This window comes from Wyeomyia smithii, chromosome 2 (assembly GCF_029784165.1).
Source record: "Wyeomyia smithii strain HCP4-BCI-WySm-NY-G18 chromosome 2, ASM2978416v1, whole genome shotgun sequence".
NCBI classification, from domain to species: domain Eukaryota; kingdom Metazoa; phylum Arthropoda; class Insecta; order Diptera; family Culicidae; genus Wyeomyia; species Wyeomyia smithii.
The window spans coordinates 247,736,003-247,756,850 of record NC_073695.1 but is presented as its reverse complement, the minus strand read 5'-3'; the positions used below and the strand labels follow the sequence as shown (position 1 = coordinate 247,756,850).

The 20,848-nt window shown below is 37.8% G+C and overlaps 1 protein-coding gene across 5 annotated transcripts in view; it reads right to left on the bottom strand.

The window, feature by feature from the left end:
• Positions 1–20,848, bottom strand: part of LOC129722561 (mucin-2) — a 381,740-nt gene that overhangs the window by 17,056 nt on the left and 343,836 nt on the right. For 3 of the 5 annotated variants that reach the window (XM_055676131.1, XM_055676129.1, XM_055676134.1), the window contains 2 exons: positions 17,503–18,145; positions 16,244–17,443 (listed from right to left, as the gene is read on the bottom strand). In XM_055676131.1, coding sequence (XP_055532106.1) covers positions 16,262–17,443; positions 17,503–18,145 — 1,825 coding nt within the window. In that variant the 3' untranslated portion in view covers positions 16,244–16,261. The remainder of the gene's footprint in view (positions 1–16,243; positions 17,444–17,502; positions 18,146–20,848) is intronic. The other 2 variants (XM_055676132.1, XM_055676133.1) reach the window with 2 other exon arrangements.

Here is a 20,848-nt window from a genome sequence, read left to right as displayed (position 1 = left end):
TTTATAAAAATAATTTATCTGTCCAGTTTACAGAAATAGCAATTTATAGCAAATCCTAGAATTTGTATTATGATCAGAACAAAAAAAAAATTCCAACCGTTTTTTTCCGATTCATTTGAAATAAATTTTTTTTTTTAAAGACAATACAATTGCCTAAAACTCTTATTAACATTTCAAAATGGGCACTCTTAAAAAAAAGTTATTATTACAAATACTTTTCCATGAATTATACCTACGTGAAATCCATCATTTTATCAAACACAGGCAAAGTAGAGCAGGGAAGTCTCAGAAGTAAACTGTTCGGATCATGATACAAAACAGGAAATCGCATTTCACCAATAATTCCAACTTTAAAGCAAATATTTCGCACAAGATGTGTTCCTACATAAAATTCAAAACTTATAAAAGCATTTTACTGAAAAATTTAGTGTATTTCTCGATTATTTTATTCCATTATCATTATTTGTTTTTGAGGCATGATAGCAATCGTAAGGGCGGATTGTGTTCGAAAATAAATCATTTTTTAAAGTTTCCTAAAACATCTAAATGAAACTTTCTGAACATTCTGAATAATTTCATCAATCATTGCGTGACAATTTGATCAAAATTTGCGTGGCGCGTAGATTCTATACTTTTTGTTTTTAGAGAAAATTATACCAACGCTCATCTAGCAATAGATACTCTGGTTCAAGGGTGTTGTATTGAACTTTCGAAATTGATATTTGTACCAAATTACGTTTTCATGTATTCATTTCAAATTTCTAAGTTTTTTTTTTAGGTTTTAAGGTATGGTAGAGCGGGGCTAGTTGGTCATTTTTTGTCAAAGTGCTCTGTAACTTTTTGTAGGAAACATTATGGCAAAAACTCATTACATGGAAATGTTGTATTAAGTCTATAGCATCTAGAAAAAATATAAACTGTACAGAATAGTTTATGATTTTGCGGATATTCTATGTTTTTTGAGTGGATGTCAAATTGGCCAACTAGCCCCTCAGCTGGGGTAAGTTGGTCAGGGTGTGGGGTAAATTGTCCGTTTATATTTCGGAAGGACAATTCAGTATTTATTCCTCACTGCATTAGCGGCAGTCTGTAGCATCTCAGTGGAGGTCAAACCGCATCCGGTTTTTTGTTTATACGTTCGCTTTCCGGAATCCCAAACCATGAGGAAAGTAACTCAAAATTGCATGAAAAAAATCGTGTTACTCTTTCATACCTGACAAGATGTATATGTTGAAATTTCCCTAATAGTTTGGTTGGGAACTAAATCAAAAACAATAAAGATTAAATTGAGAACAGGGGCCAAATTCTAGATTCGCATCTGCAATCACAAGCACAAAACTATAGCTACATTAGTTTTTTTTTTTTCGTTGAAAGCTTGCTTACGCCGAAATTTTCATCAGATAGAAAGCATTTGTCGATGCATTAGTGTACGTTATAGTTATTTTAGATCAATGACTAAGCATGCCCGCTAGTATGTGACCAACTACCCCCTCATGTAATAAATATGTAAATTACTCGAAATATATGAAAATAAAATTTTGACGAAAGTTTGCTTTACACAACTTAAAACTAACGAAAATGACTTTCATAATACGTTGAGCCATGTTCATTTCAATTTGGCTAGCTTTGTTTAGACAAAAAATTTCAACATGAAAACCGAGTAGAATTGATGGCCAATTTGGCAGCAACCTGTATTTATTATACGTTCTAATTAAAACTGTACTTCATTTTGTCATTTAGTTTCTCTGGTTATCTACTACGTATCACCCATATAATACGATTTTTTAGATACGTAGATTCGAAGATATTCTCATTGACCAACTTGCCCCGTAACCAACTAGCCCCGCTCTACCCTACTTTTAAGGAAAAAATGCAAAATATTAGAACTTCACCAATATCACCCAAATTACCAATGTTCGCTGAAACCTGTGAAGATGCGACCAATCCCATAGCCTGATTTAGCGTGAAATCCCTCTCGGCGCACAAAACGACGGTACGGGACGGCAGACAAACGTGCCAACCTGACACAAAGGAGCTGTCAATTAACTTAAAAGTCAAGATTTACACGCGCTCGGATTTGGCTCCGGGTCTAGTTGAGCTTTCCTCGGAATGGAAAATGCGTCGTACGAGGGGTTAAACTTAAACACCAGAAACATTGCTGGCTGGAGGAAGGATAGACTTAACGCAGAAGTACCCTTTAGCGGACCGTAGCGTTGAGTGTGCAAACGTCAAAAAATTACGCTAAACTACATCCTTTTTGCGTAATCGTTTTAACTTTTCTGCTTTGGTTTAAAATAAAAACAAAACGACGGAAGCATAGAGGCATAAAACAGCACCTACACTATTTGCATCGCTTTTATCGCAACAGGAAAACTTTGCTCTGCCCTGGTGACAAATGGCACTTTCTTGTTCTGCGGAGTCGGAGTGCAAAATTGCCTCCGGTGTGTTGCGCAACTTCGGTGGAAACGTGATGGAACCAAGAGCCGGGGAAAAGCACAGTATTGTTTTCACCCCTCAAGGACATCAAAAAGCTTTTTTGTATCGGTTGTTGTTTGCGGAGAAACGAATTGAACTCTGTAAGTACTGCGCCTAGGGTGTAATTGCATGAACAGGTTTAATCCGGGCAGGAGTTAAGTGATGTCTGTATTTTTTTTTGCCCTGCCGATCGACTGCGAGAAACGATATCAATATTCTAGACGTCGCATCGAGAGCTGAGTAACGAATCGTGCGGTTGCTGCCGGTCAGAGCCAATTTGCAGTAACGGAATGCGTTTTGCTCTTCTGCTGTTGCTGTACATTCAGGTGATAAAGTCCTAACGAGATGGACCCCTGATGTGAGCGAAGCTGGCTGCTGACTGAGTGACCGCCACTATCGTGTCCTTGGTTGCGAAAACTTTGCGTCAAGGTTCGCAAAATTGGAACTTTACTCGTTTCGTTTTATGTTACGATCCACCCCCGCCGACGATGATGACGACAGTTGGCATCGTTAGAGCGAATAATGGTCTTACTTTTGCCATTGTTTCCCTCTCAAGGATGAGCTTAACTATGTCCATAGATAGCTGATTTCGGTGCATATTTTGACGCTGGTTAGGATTGAATTGACTGCCGAAGGGTGCTTTGCGAACACCCTAACCCAAGCATCATTATTAGCAGCTATGGGTCGTAAAAAAGTCCACGCCTCTCGGATAACAGGGTTGAGGTGAACAACGGAAACCCATGAGCAAGTGATAATCGTATATCAGGAAAATTTATGCCTCTACATAACTTCTTAGGACTGTGCAATCAACCGGAACCAACCTAGTAAGCAGTAAACAATGGCGCTTCTTTATTACCACGGCGCGGGTCCCGGCTAGCGAGGGTTCGAACTTATACTTATTGTTGTTGTTGATGTTATTATTCCGGAAACTGCTACAAGTTTTGCCTTCCCCTTTGTTCCCAGGACTCGATAGAAGCAAACCGAGGGGAACTCACTTCCGGGCTTATTTTGCGTCCCTACAAAACGATGGGATATTTTGATTAGATTGAATTCTTCCAGCGGCGCTTCCCGCGTTACTTTCGTCGCTACGCGGGCACTCATCTGGAACAGACTTATCGCCAGTATCCGGTGCACAGGTCATTCGTGTGTGATGGGGGCAAATAAGGCAAACAAGGGTGGCGCTAATGGTTAAACTTCGAGCGAACGAAACGTGTTTGCACAAATTAATAGCGCTAGATTTAACAGTGTTTAATTTTTCTAAATATTTTCGCCTTTCTAGAAAGTTTCTTAATTTGTTACTCATTGACTCGAGCGGTGGTTCCAGTAGAATTTGTTTGTCCCTCACAAAAAATTACTTAATTCAGTGACCTGAACTTGGATGGGTGAAATGAACATAAGTTAAAGCATATTTTTACAGCTTTCACGTGCAGTTTGAAATATTGCTTGGAATTGCTCAATAGAGAAATTAAGAAAATATCAAAAGTAACAAAATCAAAATGATGCGATAAAAATGTTGATTCAAAAAGGTTATTGCTTTTTAACCATTCTTGTGAATTTTGATACCCCTAGTGTAAACAAAAGTGCATCAAAACGCTGCAGAGTAAATGCTCGCCAAGTTCGTCGCTTCTATGTTGGCTTAATGGAAATTGATGGGGGGGGGGGGGGTGAAAGAAGAAACGCTTTGTTTATCGCGTCTTTAATAAACGCGTTTAATTGTGATGCATAGTGCAAAAAATTGTGAAATTCGAGTGATAGTTGTAGTTGAGGGTATCCCTTGTTGATTACAATATGTTTGAAGTGAATTACGAGTGAAAATAATTCAGGAATTAGAATTTTAATACTGTTTTCTTGTAAAGTTTATCGCTCTGCAAATGGCTGTCTTAATAGCGCATTGTTGTGTTGGTGACATTCTTTAAACGCGTTCGTGTTCATGCGAAAAGTGTATTGTGAGAAGTTCATCGCAGCGAAACCTCTTCTCCAGTGTTACGCTATACATATGCTTGTCGCCGAAGGCAAGTTCTGCTGAGAGGCAGAAGCCGAGAGAGCGGCAACTGTAATCATGGAAACGGTTTGTTTGTGCTCGGGTGCGAGCGCGGCGGCGTGCTTGTGACTCACTGAATGCTGCTTCGGTGTCTAAGATAAGTGCACACATTTGCTGGTGGCTTTCTCTGACATGAATCAAATACTTATTTTTTAGTATCCGCGTGTGTGTTTTATCCCACGATTCTTGGGCTGATTGTGTGCGCAATGTGTTTATATATTTTCTCATTGTTGATATTTATATTTCTTTCCTGAGAAAAGACGCGTACCGCACAACTTGTTTGTCTGTTTCGCGATATTTTTGATTTGTTAAAATCTTTTGAAATTTTGAAATTAAAATTTGTCCGATTACTTTGTTCCGATATTCATCATTCATTAATTTTTCTTAGCTGTTTATGACTTCTCTGGCTTTTGAATGATTGTTCCTAGCTTCAAGCTAAATTTTTGTTATATATTCATATAGGCAACACAATTAATTCAGGACGTTTTGGTTTAGGTGTGTGTGTTTCCTTTTTTTTTCTAAATTTATCTTTTTCTCTTTTATTAGGTTTTTTTTGCGTTAACAATTGATATTGTGGATACGATCATACCCGCGTTTGAAAATAGTTTACTTTGAACAACTTGCATTCGAATATAAGTCACATGTCAAATGTGATGAAGATATCAACTGGATACCGTATAGTGGCCGCTTCAAACAAAGTTATCGCGATACATATTAAATGTTCACAATATTGTTTTTTATGGTGATCTGGAGATTCGTATCGTGTAGCTTACTCTCACAGGACATAAAATCGGTACCTGCGAATCAGCTCGTTGATTCGCGCTTAGCGTTTGTACCTGATGATTTATTATTTGGGTAAAAAAATTATTCGCGCGCGGGATTTTAAAATATCTGATCGTATTGCCTACCACGGCGAATCCTGATCTTTCTTACCCCATCATATTAACACAAATACCCTTCCTGTGACATCCGTAGAGATACAGACGTGGACTAGGTCCCATAACAACGTTTTTCGAACTAACAATCCTCTTCTTATTTTTATGGACGTGGCCGGTGCCGTTATTGATCTTTTTAAAGTGAGAGTTACTGAATTGTTTTACATTGAAGATGGTATGACATCCCAAAAACTATCTATGTGGTTCTCTGTGCAACTTCACTAGCTCAGGTCAATCACGGAGGTGCAACTACGATATGTTCTGTCGTCAATGCTCAATGCTCATGCTACGTTGGTTTATGGGGAAAGTCATTTAAGTCTCTGAAAGAGCTATCTTTACTAGGGGCATCAAAATTCACAGGAAAAAAAGTTAAAAAGCTATACCCTTTATTTCTAGTTTGAGCCCCAGGGTAAGGTCTGTGATTGCCAGTATAACTATTTGAAGTTTAATTTCTAATTCTGATCAAGATTGGGTTAAGTAAATGTACCGATTGAGTGAATGACTGAAAGATGTTATTGAAAATAATATATTATTCATATCAAGAAACCGCTCAGGGTTCCTATTTTGGCCATATCATTTCTATACCATCATTTAAGGTTCCTATAATGGAAAATTTACGAGTAACGTAGAAATCATCATAATTTGCTCTGGAACTTGACTATATTGTCTAGCTTGTTTCAGTGTTGTTATACTCGCTCGCAAAAATCATGCGATACTCCGAGTGGCGTTCTCGCTGTAACCAAAATCACACACTACAGATACTCCTGTCGAACTGTTTCTCATTCTTTTTCACTCCTTTCATTGCACACCACCGTGCGTTGATGCTTACGAGTTTTCTCGTACGAACGTAAGCCGACACGTTGTAGACACACATTCTCGCTCGTGTACTCTTCTACTCGCGTGCCCTCCCCTACCACAGCCAGCCGAAGATGATTGTCAAGACGCATTGCATTGTGATGATACGGAGTGACTAAGCACGACGAAGCGGAGTGGTAAAAAGGTATTTCGACGAGTAAGTAGTCCGATACCCTACACGTTCCAGCATGCGATACTTTATAGACTCTCCACAAGTGTTGCGAAATTTCGACATCGCAAAATGAAAATAATACAACAGTGGTTTCACTTTCACTCTCTTCAAACTGATATTAAGTGTCACCTGAGTCATTTATCAGTGTAAGTCAGGTCAGTGACATAAATAATATGTTCCAATTAATACCGAAATTATAAGATCTAAGTCAATCCATTGCATGAAGTCAATGAAGTAGGTAGGTGTCTTTATTCTCCACTGCATAGACATCGCTAAAACAACATAGCGTGTGCGAAATCACAGTAATGCTTGCAGTCGGCATTATTGCTGTCAACTGATTGGAGCTGCAAGTAATTATCACTGTCAGCTCGTTCGTGTTGAAAGTAATATTCGCAGTTCTCAGTTTCAACTGAGAATCTATCACTGACAGTGAAAATTTGCAACACTGCTCGCCACCCCACTCTCGGCCGTCGGTGCTCGAAACAAAACTGCTTGGAAGCAATTCAGAAATTGACAAATCGCAATTGCAAATCGTGTACTCGTCGGGAGTAGAAAGACAAAAGAGAATTTGCTAACGGTTGTATGCTGGCTGCTGCTCTAGCAAGTTCGTGAACAAAAAGAGTTTCTTTAAAGTGTGTGTGCGAACGATTGGAGAAGCGTACCACACATCTCATTCTCAAACCGAAAGGAGTAGAAAGATTTTGCTTCCCGCTCGCTTAGCAACGCTGATTTGTTTCATTAGGGTAACAACTTGTAAGGTAAATAGGGCCATCTCTCGTTTTAAGGGACCCCGTATTTTTGATAAAAGTGAAATTTTTTATTATGAGGTATCATGCGTAAAACTCGAGTAACAGAGTTTGTAAGAAATAAAATCAATTTTTTTTTGCTTTAAGCAATTTTCCTTTCTAAACTTTTTTATGACTCCGAATATGTTTTTTCAAAGGATGTTACAAAAGTGGTATTTTGCAGAAAATAAATCTAAAAATACCAGTTTTGAGCGTCATAAATCACGTAGCTTTCGAGGGGGGAGGGGGTTTGCAGTTTTGTGACAAAATGTGACGAGGAGTATGTATACTCCCTATAGCTTTTCAATCATTTCTGCTTAATACTTTTGAAAAAAGATCTTTAGCAGTGTTATTTTCACCTTCTAATTGAGCTGATAAACAAGAAAAAATATGAAAAGGACAAGCCAAATCAGTGAATATTCGGTAATTGGATTAAGTAAACCAAACGTTCAATTTTGGGACTTTCTCGTTAGGAATTTGACTTAGATTCTGCTTGACTTCGCGGACTATATTTTATTGATGTAAAGTACACCAAACAGAAAGAAGGACGATTTTGTTACTTTATAGCAACATTTTATTACTTTTTGTGTTCTATGACCTCGCAGTATACACAAAGTGTAATAATCAAAAACAATTGTATGTGTTTCTGCAGGAGAAAATGCAACCAAGAACCAAGTGTATCGAGACTTCACTCGCTTCATTTGTATTGATGCAGCGATCAGGTTCATTTCTGTCCCCTTTATTCACACATAATAATGAATCTCAACCGCCAACTTAAAATGCCTAATTAGAACACTTTCGTTTCGTTCCCCGGTGTTTACTTGAAATGGAAATATGTAATACCATGTGATCAGAGTTGCAGGAGTTGCGAATGTTGTTCTAGACGGGAACGAGTTTTTTTATCTTCAAACAAGTCCAAATGAGTTTCCATGAACCAATAAGTGTGTGTTTTAGATAGCTTGCCAGAAAGCAAATGTTTGTGTTTTTCTCTAACGCAGTTTACAGATCGTGATGTGATTGCAAAACGTATTTGAACTCTTTGAAATCATTAACGTTTGCATACTCTATGAAAGGGAAAATTGCTGCTTGGTAGCTCTTATCATGTTTTTTCTTCACTTCGCATGCATACAACGAGCAAACTAATACACGCACACCGAATGAATTGGAGCTCTACTTACGGCTGCTCATTAACCTGCGGCAAGAATCTCGTCCGATCGCTCGCGTTGGCGTTCAGCATGTTTAATGCTTTACATGTGCAACATATGCGACGGTAGCTGATTTTTCTTGACTAGAGATGAAAAGGGAGCATTTTTGACAGAGACAATTTTGCATGTGGTTGAAACGATCATTATTCGATAGTCGTATTCCCGTAACACGTGTAAAATATATGACAGTATGTGTTGGTACTTGGCTGGGGAAGAACTTTATTGCCTTTTAAGTAACAGATTTGTTACCTAAAGGGCAATTTGGCGCTATTGCTTTTAAGCTAATAAAAAAAAGTTTCGCGCGTATATAATTTTAGTGGTCAAAACACAACGGGATAAGTTGTCGATTTATTCTGGACTGATCTGTGGATTGTACACTCTAAATAAACGTTTTGAAAAACCGAAATGAAAAACCATTAAAAACATGCCGCGCAAAAAACCTTGTAAAAAGACTTCAGTTTATGTATTCTGATTTCAAATTTGACAACTTCAACGTGTACATGAGAAAGTTTTATATGAAAAACTCTTATCACTCAATGGTAATACAAGAAAAAATCGAGTGAGGTCTGAGAAATATAGTCAAATTCTTGATGAGTTGCCTACAATTTTTATTCCTATTTTTCTAACATCTCTGTGCTGATTTTGTAATTGCATTGGAATTGCACCATTAAGAAGGTCCTTTGATTACGAATATCAGCAAAATGAAAATAGAAATTAAAAAGCAAACCCGAGTAAAGTTTACTTTGTTTCCTGGAAATGCAGTAACTTTTTTCCGGAAACACGGCAAATTTGTTAAATTTGAAATCAAAATATAGGTACGTAAAAATCGCAAAAAATCGCAATTTAGCTTTTCAAATGTGAAAATGACATATCAGACAACACTGCTGTTCAAAATTGACATATTTTTTTCTTGATTTGTTTTGCTCAAAATGCAATTTTCAGAACGTTTATAGAAATAACATATCCGGAGATATAAAAAAAAAATTTGAGAGGAAGACTGTCCGACTTCATTTCTTAAAAATACTGCAACTTGAGTTTTACTGTAATGTAAGTGAGGGTTTTGCGTGTAAAATTTTTTCAGGAACACGATGAAATTGCAAAATTTAAAATCAGAATAGGGGGGGTGGGGGCAAGACGGACATGTTAAGGAAACAGTTGATTTCCATATGTAAAATAATATATTTTTTGGGACCTTAACCCATTACATTAAAGGTTGACAAAAGCACTTTGATGCCTAATATTTGGTTTTTCAATTGAAAATCTTTTTCTATGTTTTTTCAAACAGTCAAAATTGATTGCGAAATTCGTTTTTTTTTTTTTGAGTGTGCGGGTGAAACGGACAGGTGGTGTGGGTAAGACGAACATGTTAAGGAAATAAGCAATAAATAACGAGTTTAGCTTGTTTATGTTATGAATTAATAAAACGTGAAACGCAAACACACATGAAGAATATTTTGAGAGTTTTGAATCATTCTGGTCACACTCCAGAAACAGGGTTTCGAAGGGGCATCTTGTATCAGTTTTTCAGAGTATTATATTAGTTTCTATATTATCAAACTGAAAAGTTTTATAAAACAACAATAGTTATTTGTTATGCAGCGGATTAATTCTTAAACCATTATCAATTTCAGACAGAAGTTTTGAATTGAAAAGAAAAAAATCACGAACTGATATTTTGCAGTCCACTGCGTGTCTCACAGCGGCCACACAGTTGACTTTCGGTGCACGTTTGACGGGTACAATCGAGGCATACCTTAATTTGTGAAAATAATACTATAAACACAGTCCATCTTACCCACCCTGGTGATGGACCGTCTTACCCCACCAGTACACAAAGTTTTCAAACTCTCATAGTTTTGCAATAACAATATACTCTACCAGTATCTCTTTACGTATGAATCAGCCATGTTTTAAATAACCGGAAAATGGACCAACTCCGAAAAAAACGTGAGAAATTCTGAGAAAAAAATCTTATTTTCTGACACGCAAAAATTACATCCGCACGCGAACTCGTAGCCTATTTTCAAAGTTTATCAATTTTTAGCACATTTGACAGATGTAAACAATGGAAGGGTGGTTCGAAAATCATAAACTACCTTGGTTAAAAGGTTAGAACAAGTCACATGTCCGTCTTACCCACCCTGTCCGTCTTACCCCCATTCCTCCTATACTGATTCACCGAAAATGCTATTCAATTCCAAATGCATAAATAACATATCTGGCAACACTGCCACCCGAAATTCGAAATCTTTTTGAATTCATTATCTGATTTTTATCAAAATGAAACTCCTGAAATTAATATTGATATAACATAAGTAGAGAAGGTTACTTAAAACCAGGAAAAAATGTCTTTTTTTCTTAAAAACGCTGTAACTCGAGTCTTGTGTATAATACCTCTGAAGGATAAGGTAAAATTGGTTATTTAGGCTTTCCGGCTTGCTTATCAAAACGAAAATATATATTCTATTTCCAACGTGTCGATTTCAAATAAGGTCTTTTCGTTTTGATAAGCTGAAAAGCTAAAAATTCCAATTTTACTAAAGTAATAGTCGTAAGTTGTTGAATCTGAGTGATAAATGCTTTCATTTTAAATGCTTTCATTTTATAATATGATTTAATATAGGTCGGACTCGATTATAAATCGTTTCGTTCGATCGTTTCGATTTTATTTTCACTATATAATCAAATCCTATGTATAATCGAATCACATTTTTATATTCATTAAACATAAATATTTTATTGTTTTAGAATAAATAAGAATTTTATTTTTATTCATTTATTTATTTCGTTGACTCATCCCCCAAAAATCAGAACACACCTTTCCTACAAAAATAATCATACTTTGCTATTTTTAATGTAATTGCAGGTATAGACCGTTCCGATAATTATAAATACACTTACGATCAACCGTCATTTCAAATAACGTGCGGTATTCAACCAAACGTTGGCTGCGTCCTGTTGCTTATATACAAAAGAAACAGATGCTGTCATTTTTTCTAACATTTAGTGCGAAATTTTAAAAATGCGTGGCCTTTCTCCCGAGTAAAGAAAGCGAATTGTGCACAAATGGGGCACCGTGGGTGGTCTTTCTATAAGAAAATTAGCCAGAGAAGAAGGTATAAGTGTCGGAGCAGTTCAAACCGCATTGCGGAAGTATTGTGAAGAGTGCACATTTACTGATGCCCCAAGACATGGTAGAAAACCCGGGCCTGTTGATCCCACAATTGACAAAAAGGTTAAGGAATACTACAAGCGGCATCCTTCAGTATCAGTACGAGAAGTGGCGAAAAAGCTTGAAACCTCGACGAGTAACGTTATGCGTGCCAAGGGAAGAACGGGTCTGCAGACCCGTCGGAAGCAGAAGCAGCCAAAACGAAATCCTAAACAAGCTGAATCTGTGAAACTGAGAGCTCGGAAGCTTTATGACAAACTTCTGACCAAAAAAATGGGATGTGTTATCATGGATGACGAAACCTACATAAAACTGGACTATAAGACTCTGCCAGGACCGCAATTTTATACACCACCGAAAGGAAAGGATGTCCCTGGACCAGTGAAAGCCATTTACACCGAAAAATTCGGCAAGAAGGTAATGGTTTGGCAGGCCATTTGTGAATGTGGGAAAATATCTCGTCCATTCATTACGAATGGTAAAATTTACGTGATAGAGTGTTTGCAGAAAAGATTGTTACCCATGGTTAAGCAGCATAACAATCCACCAATCTTTGCCCTGAAATTCGCCCTATTGAAAATTTTTGGGCTTTGACCAAGGCAAAACTGAGGTAATATGTCAAACCAGCGGACAATGTTGAAAAATTTAAAAAAGATTGGTTTAAAGTGGTAAAAATGGTCGGAGAACACACTGCGCAAAAGCTTATGAGTAGTGTTAAGAGGAAAGTTAGAGAACTCGCGTATCCTACGAAAAATAATCCCAACTTGAATTGAAACTGGAAAGAAAACACTTATTATCTATATTTCAGAATAAAATGACCCGAAAAATCCTGTATTTTTTGTTTTATTCAAGAAAGAAGATGTATTTATAATTTTCGGAACAGTCTATAAACGTAACGAAAAATCAGTATGTATTGATTAGTTAATTTGTTTTTTTTTTATTTTTAAAATTTCTATTATTTAAAAAAAATTCTACAATTATTTTTTTTTATTATTTCAAATAATTTAGAAATACTTTTTGGATTTTTTTCTTAGGTTTCCTAAAGTTTTTTGACGAAAAACTACGTCTTTGTTTTATATACTAGATTACACTTTGTAAAATTGAAAATGAAACTGGCAAATGTTGCGTCAGATTTCAAACGATTATAGCAAGCGAACGACTTAATGCATCTTAGTCATTTGTATGTCGGTGTATAGATAAAATGTGTAACAATTTTTTGATATAATGTTCAACATTGTTGCTTTACTGCTTAATGGTGAAAATAGGTGGAAAGTTCCAAGGTCAAGCTTTCCCATACATTCCCCTCGTTATTGGCTTGCTTCCCGAGCACGGATAACAATAACATGGACGAAATAAATTCCACTGCCTAAATATTTGGCTCATCAAAGTGTTTTGGTTTGTTTGTTTTTCTCTAAGCTGTGTGGCCACGCCCTAGCGGCAAAAATCTACTCTGAACTCGATACAAAAGACTGCGTGTAGAAAATTCAGCTTCAGTCTAGTTTGTCACACAACAGCGAGTGGATTATAGCTGTTAGAGGTACGCGACATTGAGAAACGAGAGCTGTATAAGAGTCAACTTCCAGGCAGTGCGGAGCATGTTACCTTTATTTTTCATACGGCAGCAACAGTTACCATCGTACGCTGCAGGATATTTTGCTGGCACAGAGGAGAGCAAATTTTATGCGCGGCCAACAAAATATTCGATACTACCGGTGGTGGTGCGATCATCAGCGTTCTGTGGCACGAATTTCATACTGAAGATCATGGAATCGGTTCTTTTCAGAACTATAGATGCTTGAAGATAAGAGTTAGGAGAATTTTCACAACTACTACTAGGGTAAAATTTTCATGTATTCATGCATCGTTAGTTTTATAATAACGACCATCAAATATAAACGGTAGTGTTGCCTATGAACAGTTTATCGCAGCATATAATATATAGGGGAAAGTAGGTAAAGACGGACACTGCGGGTAACATGGACACTTTTAATATTTCACAAACTAGAATGTATTATGATAGTTGAGTGATGCGAATACCTTCTTTATAGTGTGTTAATGCTTTTGAGTTGCATTATCGGTTTTCAGCAAGCAAACTGTCAAATTTGTAAGTAAAACAAAGAACATTTTCGTGAACGCGCAATTTCATGTAATTTTTATTCCACGGAAAATAGTGAAGAACTCGTGAAACTTACGTGTTTTCATTTGTTCACAATAGTAAAGTGATTAATTAGTCTTTCCTCGGTTTTCTAGTGAAAATCCAGCAGATTTTCGATGTTCCGATGAAGAGCTACGATCGTTTGAAAAATTTACAACCAGGTCGGGCAAGACGGACACACTAAGGTAGGGAAAGATGGACACACAAATTTTCCAAGAATTTTCACATGCAGAATCTGTTGTATACTACAGATGTTCACAAAGTACACCCGCGAGAGAAACCAGCAGATATTAATCACTTAGCAGTTAGAACAGGCCATATAGGCGGAGAATTTTCGCCTTCATCGAAACCCATCCTCTCAAACTGTTCACGTGATGTATAGATGGACTCTAATAACGTAGAGTAATGTATGGCCATCACTTAACACATAAATCAAAAGAATACTTAACGTACTACATCTTTTTTGTGAGTGTCCACCGTTACCTTCGTAGTGTCCATCTTACCCACCCCAAGTGTCCGTCTTTCCCAACCATGTCAAAAAACAGCAATTTGTAGTCTTATTTTTGAAGACTCAAAACACATAAAACTTGGAGGAAGTTCACTAATACCAAAAATGATTATGAAAATAAATGACCTAAAGTTTCAATTTGTATGACTACTGCGATCTAAATAGCAATACCTAAGTAATTATTTAGATTAAACCTTAGGGTGTCCGTCTTTACCTACTTTCCCCTACATTTAGTCCTACGTCACCATTTCATACAACCCCTAGGGCTGTATACCTTGTAGTTTTTTTTGTTTATTTCTAACATTTTAATCTCTTTTTTATTTTTTTCTAAATTTTTGAATCAGATAGGGAACGTCCATCAATTAAGCAACAAAAAAAATATTTTCGAGCTCTTCTTTTTCTGTATAGATCTTGAAAATATCCGGAATGGATGCCCCATACGACCTGTCAGCTTTAGATACGTAACATTTAGAATAAAAATACACATTTTTTACTACAGTCATACCTCGATAAAAGGCAACCTCGATATAACGTTATTAGATATAACGTAACTTTTACCTCGATGTAACGTAACTTTTAAAGATGTATTGAAATTGAAAATAAATGATACAGCAACTGTTTTTGGAGTATAAATTGCTTCAAAAAATATTTGTAGTAAGTTTTAAAACCATTGAAACCAATGCGAAAATTGTCCTAAATGGGAATAAGGAAGGTTGAAAAATACTAATAGGTGATGGGAAATAGGTTTTCACGCAGCTGTAAGTAACAATTCACAGTCTTGCATAAATTTAAAAAAATTTTTTTCGCTTGTTGAAATTTTCTATAAATGGGCATAAGAATGGTTTAAAAATACTGATAGGTGATGGGAAATTTGCAAATACAGAGTTGGTATAAGAAAACTAATTCTATTCAATATTCAATACAACTAAACTAACATAGAACAGTTTGAGGAAAATGATATATTTGTTGGCTTCGAACCAGCACCATTGCGAGCTCTCCACTCTAATAATGTGTGCCTTTCGGTCGAAACGAAATAATATGTTATTCTTTTTTTTTCTTTTTAATAAAAGCGTTAAGTTACTCCGAATAACAATTAACTATAGTGTTTATTATATATATTTTTTTTAATCATTATTAGTTTCTTCCAACTCGTTCTTAGTTATTTTTGCTATTCAATCAATGATTTTTGAGCTGCAATACTTTCAAAAGTGTGCAGAAAAAGCACACGCCGTTTTAGAAAATTACTCTGAAATCTAAAATCTTGCATCCCGCGGGAAACTCTCAGATTGCAAAAGCCAAATATGTGTGTGAAATTTTATCTAATTGAAGACACTCGAGTTTTAACGATGATTGGTAATTTCGAGGGTTTTACATACAATGTTATTCCTAAACAACCATGCGCCTCCTTTTTCTATCGAATCGATGGAGAAAATTATGATTGTTCAGCCTAAATAGAACGATAAGTCGTTTCTTTCTATTATTAGATTTCAAGAAGATTGAGAACAAAAAAAACGAAACTGGCAATAAACTACACTTAATGGTGATAAGTACAAATAGTTAAATGGATACACGAGTAATATCAGTAATCATCGTTAGATCAACAAACCTGATATCGTGATGAAAAAATATCCCCTTTCAGTTAGTTCCTTTTCGTAAAGTGATAAATTTACAAAACACCGTCAGTTTGTCCACTTTTCTCCTACCCCCAACTAAGAGCCGCAAGCAATTTCCCAATATAACCCAGACGTTTTTTTTCGTTTTCCACAATCCCCACCCTGGGGGATAAATCATCCAAAAGTCGTTACTATGTCCAGTCCCTCCCAGGGCTAAGAATAGCCGAAATAACAGTAAACATAATTAGCCGTTTCCGTTTCGAGTGCTGATCACTACGTGTCACGCAATCCCACCCTCGAAAATGGAATGAGAAATCATCAACTCACCTTGAACTAATGCGCGACTTATCCCACGTACGGGAACGGAGCATACGGCGCCGGGAAATAACCTGGGAAAGCCGCCGTAGGTTGAATCGGAACCGACTGTGTCACGTAGGTGGTCAGCTGCGTTGGAACGACAGTTGTCGAGTACAGCGTGGTGTAGGCGGTTTTCGCTCCGAAGGTCAACTTCAGCACCTTGCTGTTCGTCTCCGTAACGACGGTCTGCGTGACCACCGGGGTCGACTGGAGCGTTACCTGGGGCTGCTGGAATGGATTCAACTGGGGAATCGGTGGGATCGGAAGGGCGGGTAGTGTCGTGGTGACGACTTCGTAGTTAGTCTTGGTGATGGTTCCGATGGGACGCGAGATGGTGCTGAGAATCGTGTTCTGCCCGTTGATGATCGGAAGCACGTGCGATTCGTAGACGGTTTCCAGTTTGACCACCGGCTTGGAAGAAGTGATCACCGATGGGATTTGCGCAGCAGCGGCTGGGTTTAGTAGCCGCAGGAGGGCTAACTGTTGAAGCTGATCGGGTGTTAAGCTAGGTGTGGTCACGGGAGCTTCCGTGGTGACTTTGTTGACTTCCTTGTGGTTGGCGACCTTCTTCTTCGGCCGAATGTTTACCGGGATGTTGGTTTTGTCGACTTCGGATAAATCGAAGTCCGAACCGATGTTCGAGAGATCTAGATCGGATGGAAGTCTTAATTTGTCGTCGTCGTCTTCGTTATTGTCACCGAACTCCAGCTCGAGGTGCAACTCCGAGCCGGCTTCATCAAGGCGGCTGTTGAATTCGTTCAGAGTTTTCGATGGTACAAAGTGATAGAGTTCCATGGGTGGTAGCGTTTTCGTGGCTGTTACCAGTCGCGTCACATGATATGTTTGAATTAGGGTATAGCTTGTCGTGTCCGTACCGTCCCGGATCACCGGGAGGATGTGCGTTTTTAGCATTTCCTGGGTGGTGCTGAACGTTTCCGTTAGCGTTTCCAGTGGGGGAGTTTCCGTTTCACCCGTCAGTGTGATTGGTGGCAGTGTGGCAATGCTTGAATCTAGCAGATTGCTCTCCTTGTCCAGGTGGGTTGTCGTTGCGAGGATATTTTCCGTTAGTGGTTCTGTTAGTGATGGCGTGATGGTGGCAGTTTCCTGCTCCAGGGTCTTCTCGAAGGTTGATGTGACGGTAATGTAGCGAGTGTTTTTCACTGTGCCAACCTGAAAATCAAAAGCCGTTGAGAACAAACTAAAGTTAAATCAACATTTGTGTAACTTACCTGGAAAGTGTAGGGTGACTTAATGGTAGCGATCTCGTAGTACGTATCCTTGAAGTCCGCCGGTGTCGAAATTTCCACCTTAATCGTCTCAATGGGATAGCGTCGCTCGATCTGGTTATCGTTCTCCGCCTCATTCAGGACATTTCCGTTCACCGATCCAGACTGATCCAGATCAGCATCGTTATCGATATTCTCCTGATGATCTGGGTTCTGCGAAATGTCATTGTTCTGAACCGAACTGTCATACACTGGAGCCGTGGCTAGGTTTTCTGCCGGGTCCTTAGGTTTCGGACTTTGCTTTCGGATATTGACGGTCGGTTTCGGTGGACTCTTGTACTGCCAGCGACCAGGCGAACGGTTCAGCTTGAACTTGTACAGACTGGTGCTGGTGGTGCTGGATTCGCCTTCCGGCGGTGTTGGCCGTAGATTGGGCTTGAACGAGCGCCGATTGGCTTCCTGCTGGGAGGAGTACGACGCCGATGACGCCGCCGGAATGCTGCTGTAGGTAAGGCTAGGCTTGAAACTGTTACGAGAAGCTTTGTTACGCCTGTTTGCGTAGGCAGGGGTGGTGGAGGAGGGTTCACTGAAAACGGACACCGTCGCCACTTCCACACTAGATGTAGAGAATCGGTTATAGCGAGTGCTGCAAAACACGGGTTAGGTTGTTTTTGTTTTGGGTGGTGGGAATAGTGGTGCGGGGTGGGTGGAGGAAAAGGTGAAAAAAATGAAAACATATGTACAATCACCGTGGGTGTATGTGTGTTTGTTTTGTATTATTTGCGTGGAAGGTTTTTGGGAATAGAACTCAATCTCAAAACGTTATCGTAATAAACACTATGTACAGGCATGCGTGAATGGAGAAAGTGTAAAATGGAATCTTTTTTTTTTTCGTTTCATGTATTGAAAGCCAATCAAAACACGTGCATTGTTTTCTGCCTATCAAAAAACCACACTCATACTTACTCGAGCACACTATTGTTTGTTTGAGGACTGAAAATAAATAGGTATTTGGCTTCTGCTTAGCAGAATTGTTTCGTCTTTTTATACGTCGTGGTTATGTTTTGAACTCAAACTCACCTATTAAGAATGAGTTGTCAGTAGTTGTAACTGCTAAAGAGTGACCGTTATCACTGTATGAATGTGTGTTACTTGGTATTGTTTTCACGAGTAGGTTGAAAAACAGTACAAAAGTGCTTAGTAAGTATCAATTCAAACCAAAGCTATGAAATGAGCAATATGAGTGGATTACTTTGGTACAATTTACATGCATGGTACTTTTTTCATTTTGTACAAACTGTTATAAATTCTCTTTTTATTTCTGGCAGTTATAGAATTGATGAATAATGATGATTTTCGTCCAGAGTTTAGGCGCGATTGCGATTCATTTTTACCACGTAATTCTATGAAATCCCAAAGACATTCGAGTCGTAAGCCTTGAGTAACCTCAATTGAACGTGTTTCGTAATTTTTAACCAAATTGATCTTAAGCGGTATGCATTTTTATTGATCATGATTTTGTATTTTATAAGTATTTAGTTAAGTAAACAAAAATTGAATAATTTGCTGTTGAAATTCAGCAATTAAGTTTACACTAATGTTAAACTATATGAAAATATCTGACTTTGTGTCCAATAATCTGGACGTTTTTTTTTTGAATGGTGCCTGCAGCGCATCGAGAGTTGCAAAAAGTTCACAAAAATGATGCTCGCAGTGAAATCACGTGCCCCGATTGGCTTCGTTGTTTAAAAGGCGGTAATTTCAATATTGCCAACATGAAGGAAACTCAAAAACCTTCAAAGACTTTAAATTAGGAGAACTGCTTTATGAGTTTCCATGCCAAACGGAGAACCAGCTTGCTTCCTTATAAAGGAGGACCCAAGCCATTTTAAAGCAATCGCATGCTTAAGGATGATTAAAAAAAAGAAACTTGGGTTTCTAACGACTTGAAAAGGGTTTTCTCTATTGAACCGTGACGGAAGGTTTTATTACAGCATCACAGCAACTCTCGTCATGAGGACTGCCCGATAATGCCTGTACGTCGTTTGCTTAACGAATACACGCACTGCAAAGGTTATGCTGTGTTTTTGGTGGACCCAGGTCAGTGTTGTTAATTATGATCTGAAGGAACCGAACGAAACCATCACTGGGAAACGGTATCGACTTTAACTGATACTATTAAGCCGAGAACTGCACGAAAAACGGACACAACACGAGCAGAAGCACGAAAAAGTGATTTTACTGCATGACAAGGCTTGGGTTCATACTGCCAAAGTCGTTAAGAATTACATTAAAACATTCAAATGGAAAATCCTACCTCATACTTCATATTTCCTAAATATTGTAACCATTTTTTCAGAATAATGTTGCATGTTCATTCACCAAACTGAATGAACTTAGTTGCGCACCAAATAAAAACTGTAAATTCATAACTGAAACAGATAGAGTACAGTTGTCCAGTAATGACTTTTAGTGAATTGTCTGAATTGTCATTTAAAAATGTTAAAAAAATTAGATTTAAAATACTTCGATGAAAAATGTTTGTTTAAAAACTAAAATGGTAACATGAAAAAGTTATTAAGCAGACAGTATATGAAGTAGAGAGAACGAAAAATAAGCGAACTGGAAATATGATACAGATTTGGAAAAATATACCGCATCCCGACGGGTCAACCCACCATGCCGGAGACAGGGAGATTGCGGGTTCAAATCCCGTCGGGATGCGGTATATTTTTCCAAATCTGTATCATATTTCCAGTTCGCTTATTTTTCGTTCTCTCTACTTCATATACTGTCTGCTTAATGAACTTGCGTGTTAACGGGAAAAAGCCGTTGTTAAAAAAATAGAAAATAAAAAAGTTATCTCAGGTTTTTTTTTAAATTAAGTATTTTTATACAGACTATTGAGTTGCCTTAATCTTTTCCTAACATTTCAAAATTGAGGAATTGGGGAAAACAATATATTTCCCTGTCCGACACTGCATAATGGTCCAGTAACCAAATATAGGGGTAATTTTGGGTCCAGTGCTCTATAGTATTATTTTAGCTTAGCTTGACTAACTGCACATATCAATGGTTGCACTCCGTGATTGATCTCAATTTGTAAAATTGCACAGTGAATCAACTGAATAGGGCTGGGAGTGACCGACCATTCTCATTGTACAAGTTTTAGTGACTCAATCCTTTGCGAGAAGGGATGTTAGTGCTATTTGGAGACCATGTTAATCTCTGTATCTCCATAAAGATCACAGAAAGGAAATTTTTATTAGTAGGGAAAGGCTCGCTGGACCAGGATTCACTTTGATAAGTGATGCGATCATAGATATAATTCATATCCGACTCTTTTGAG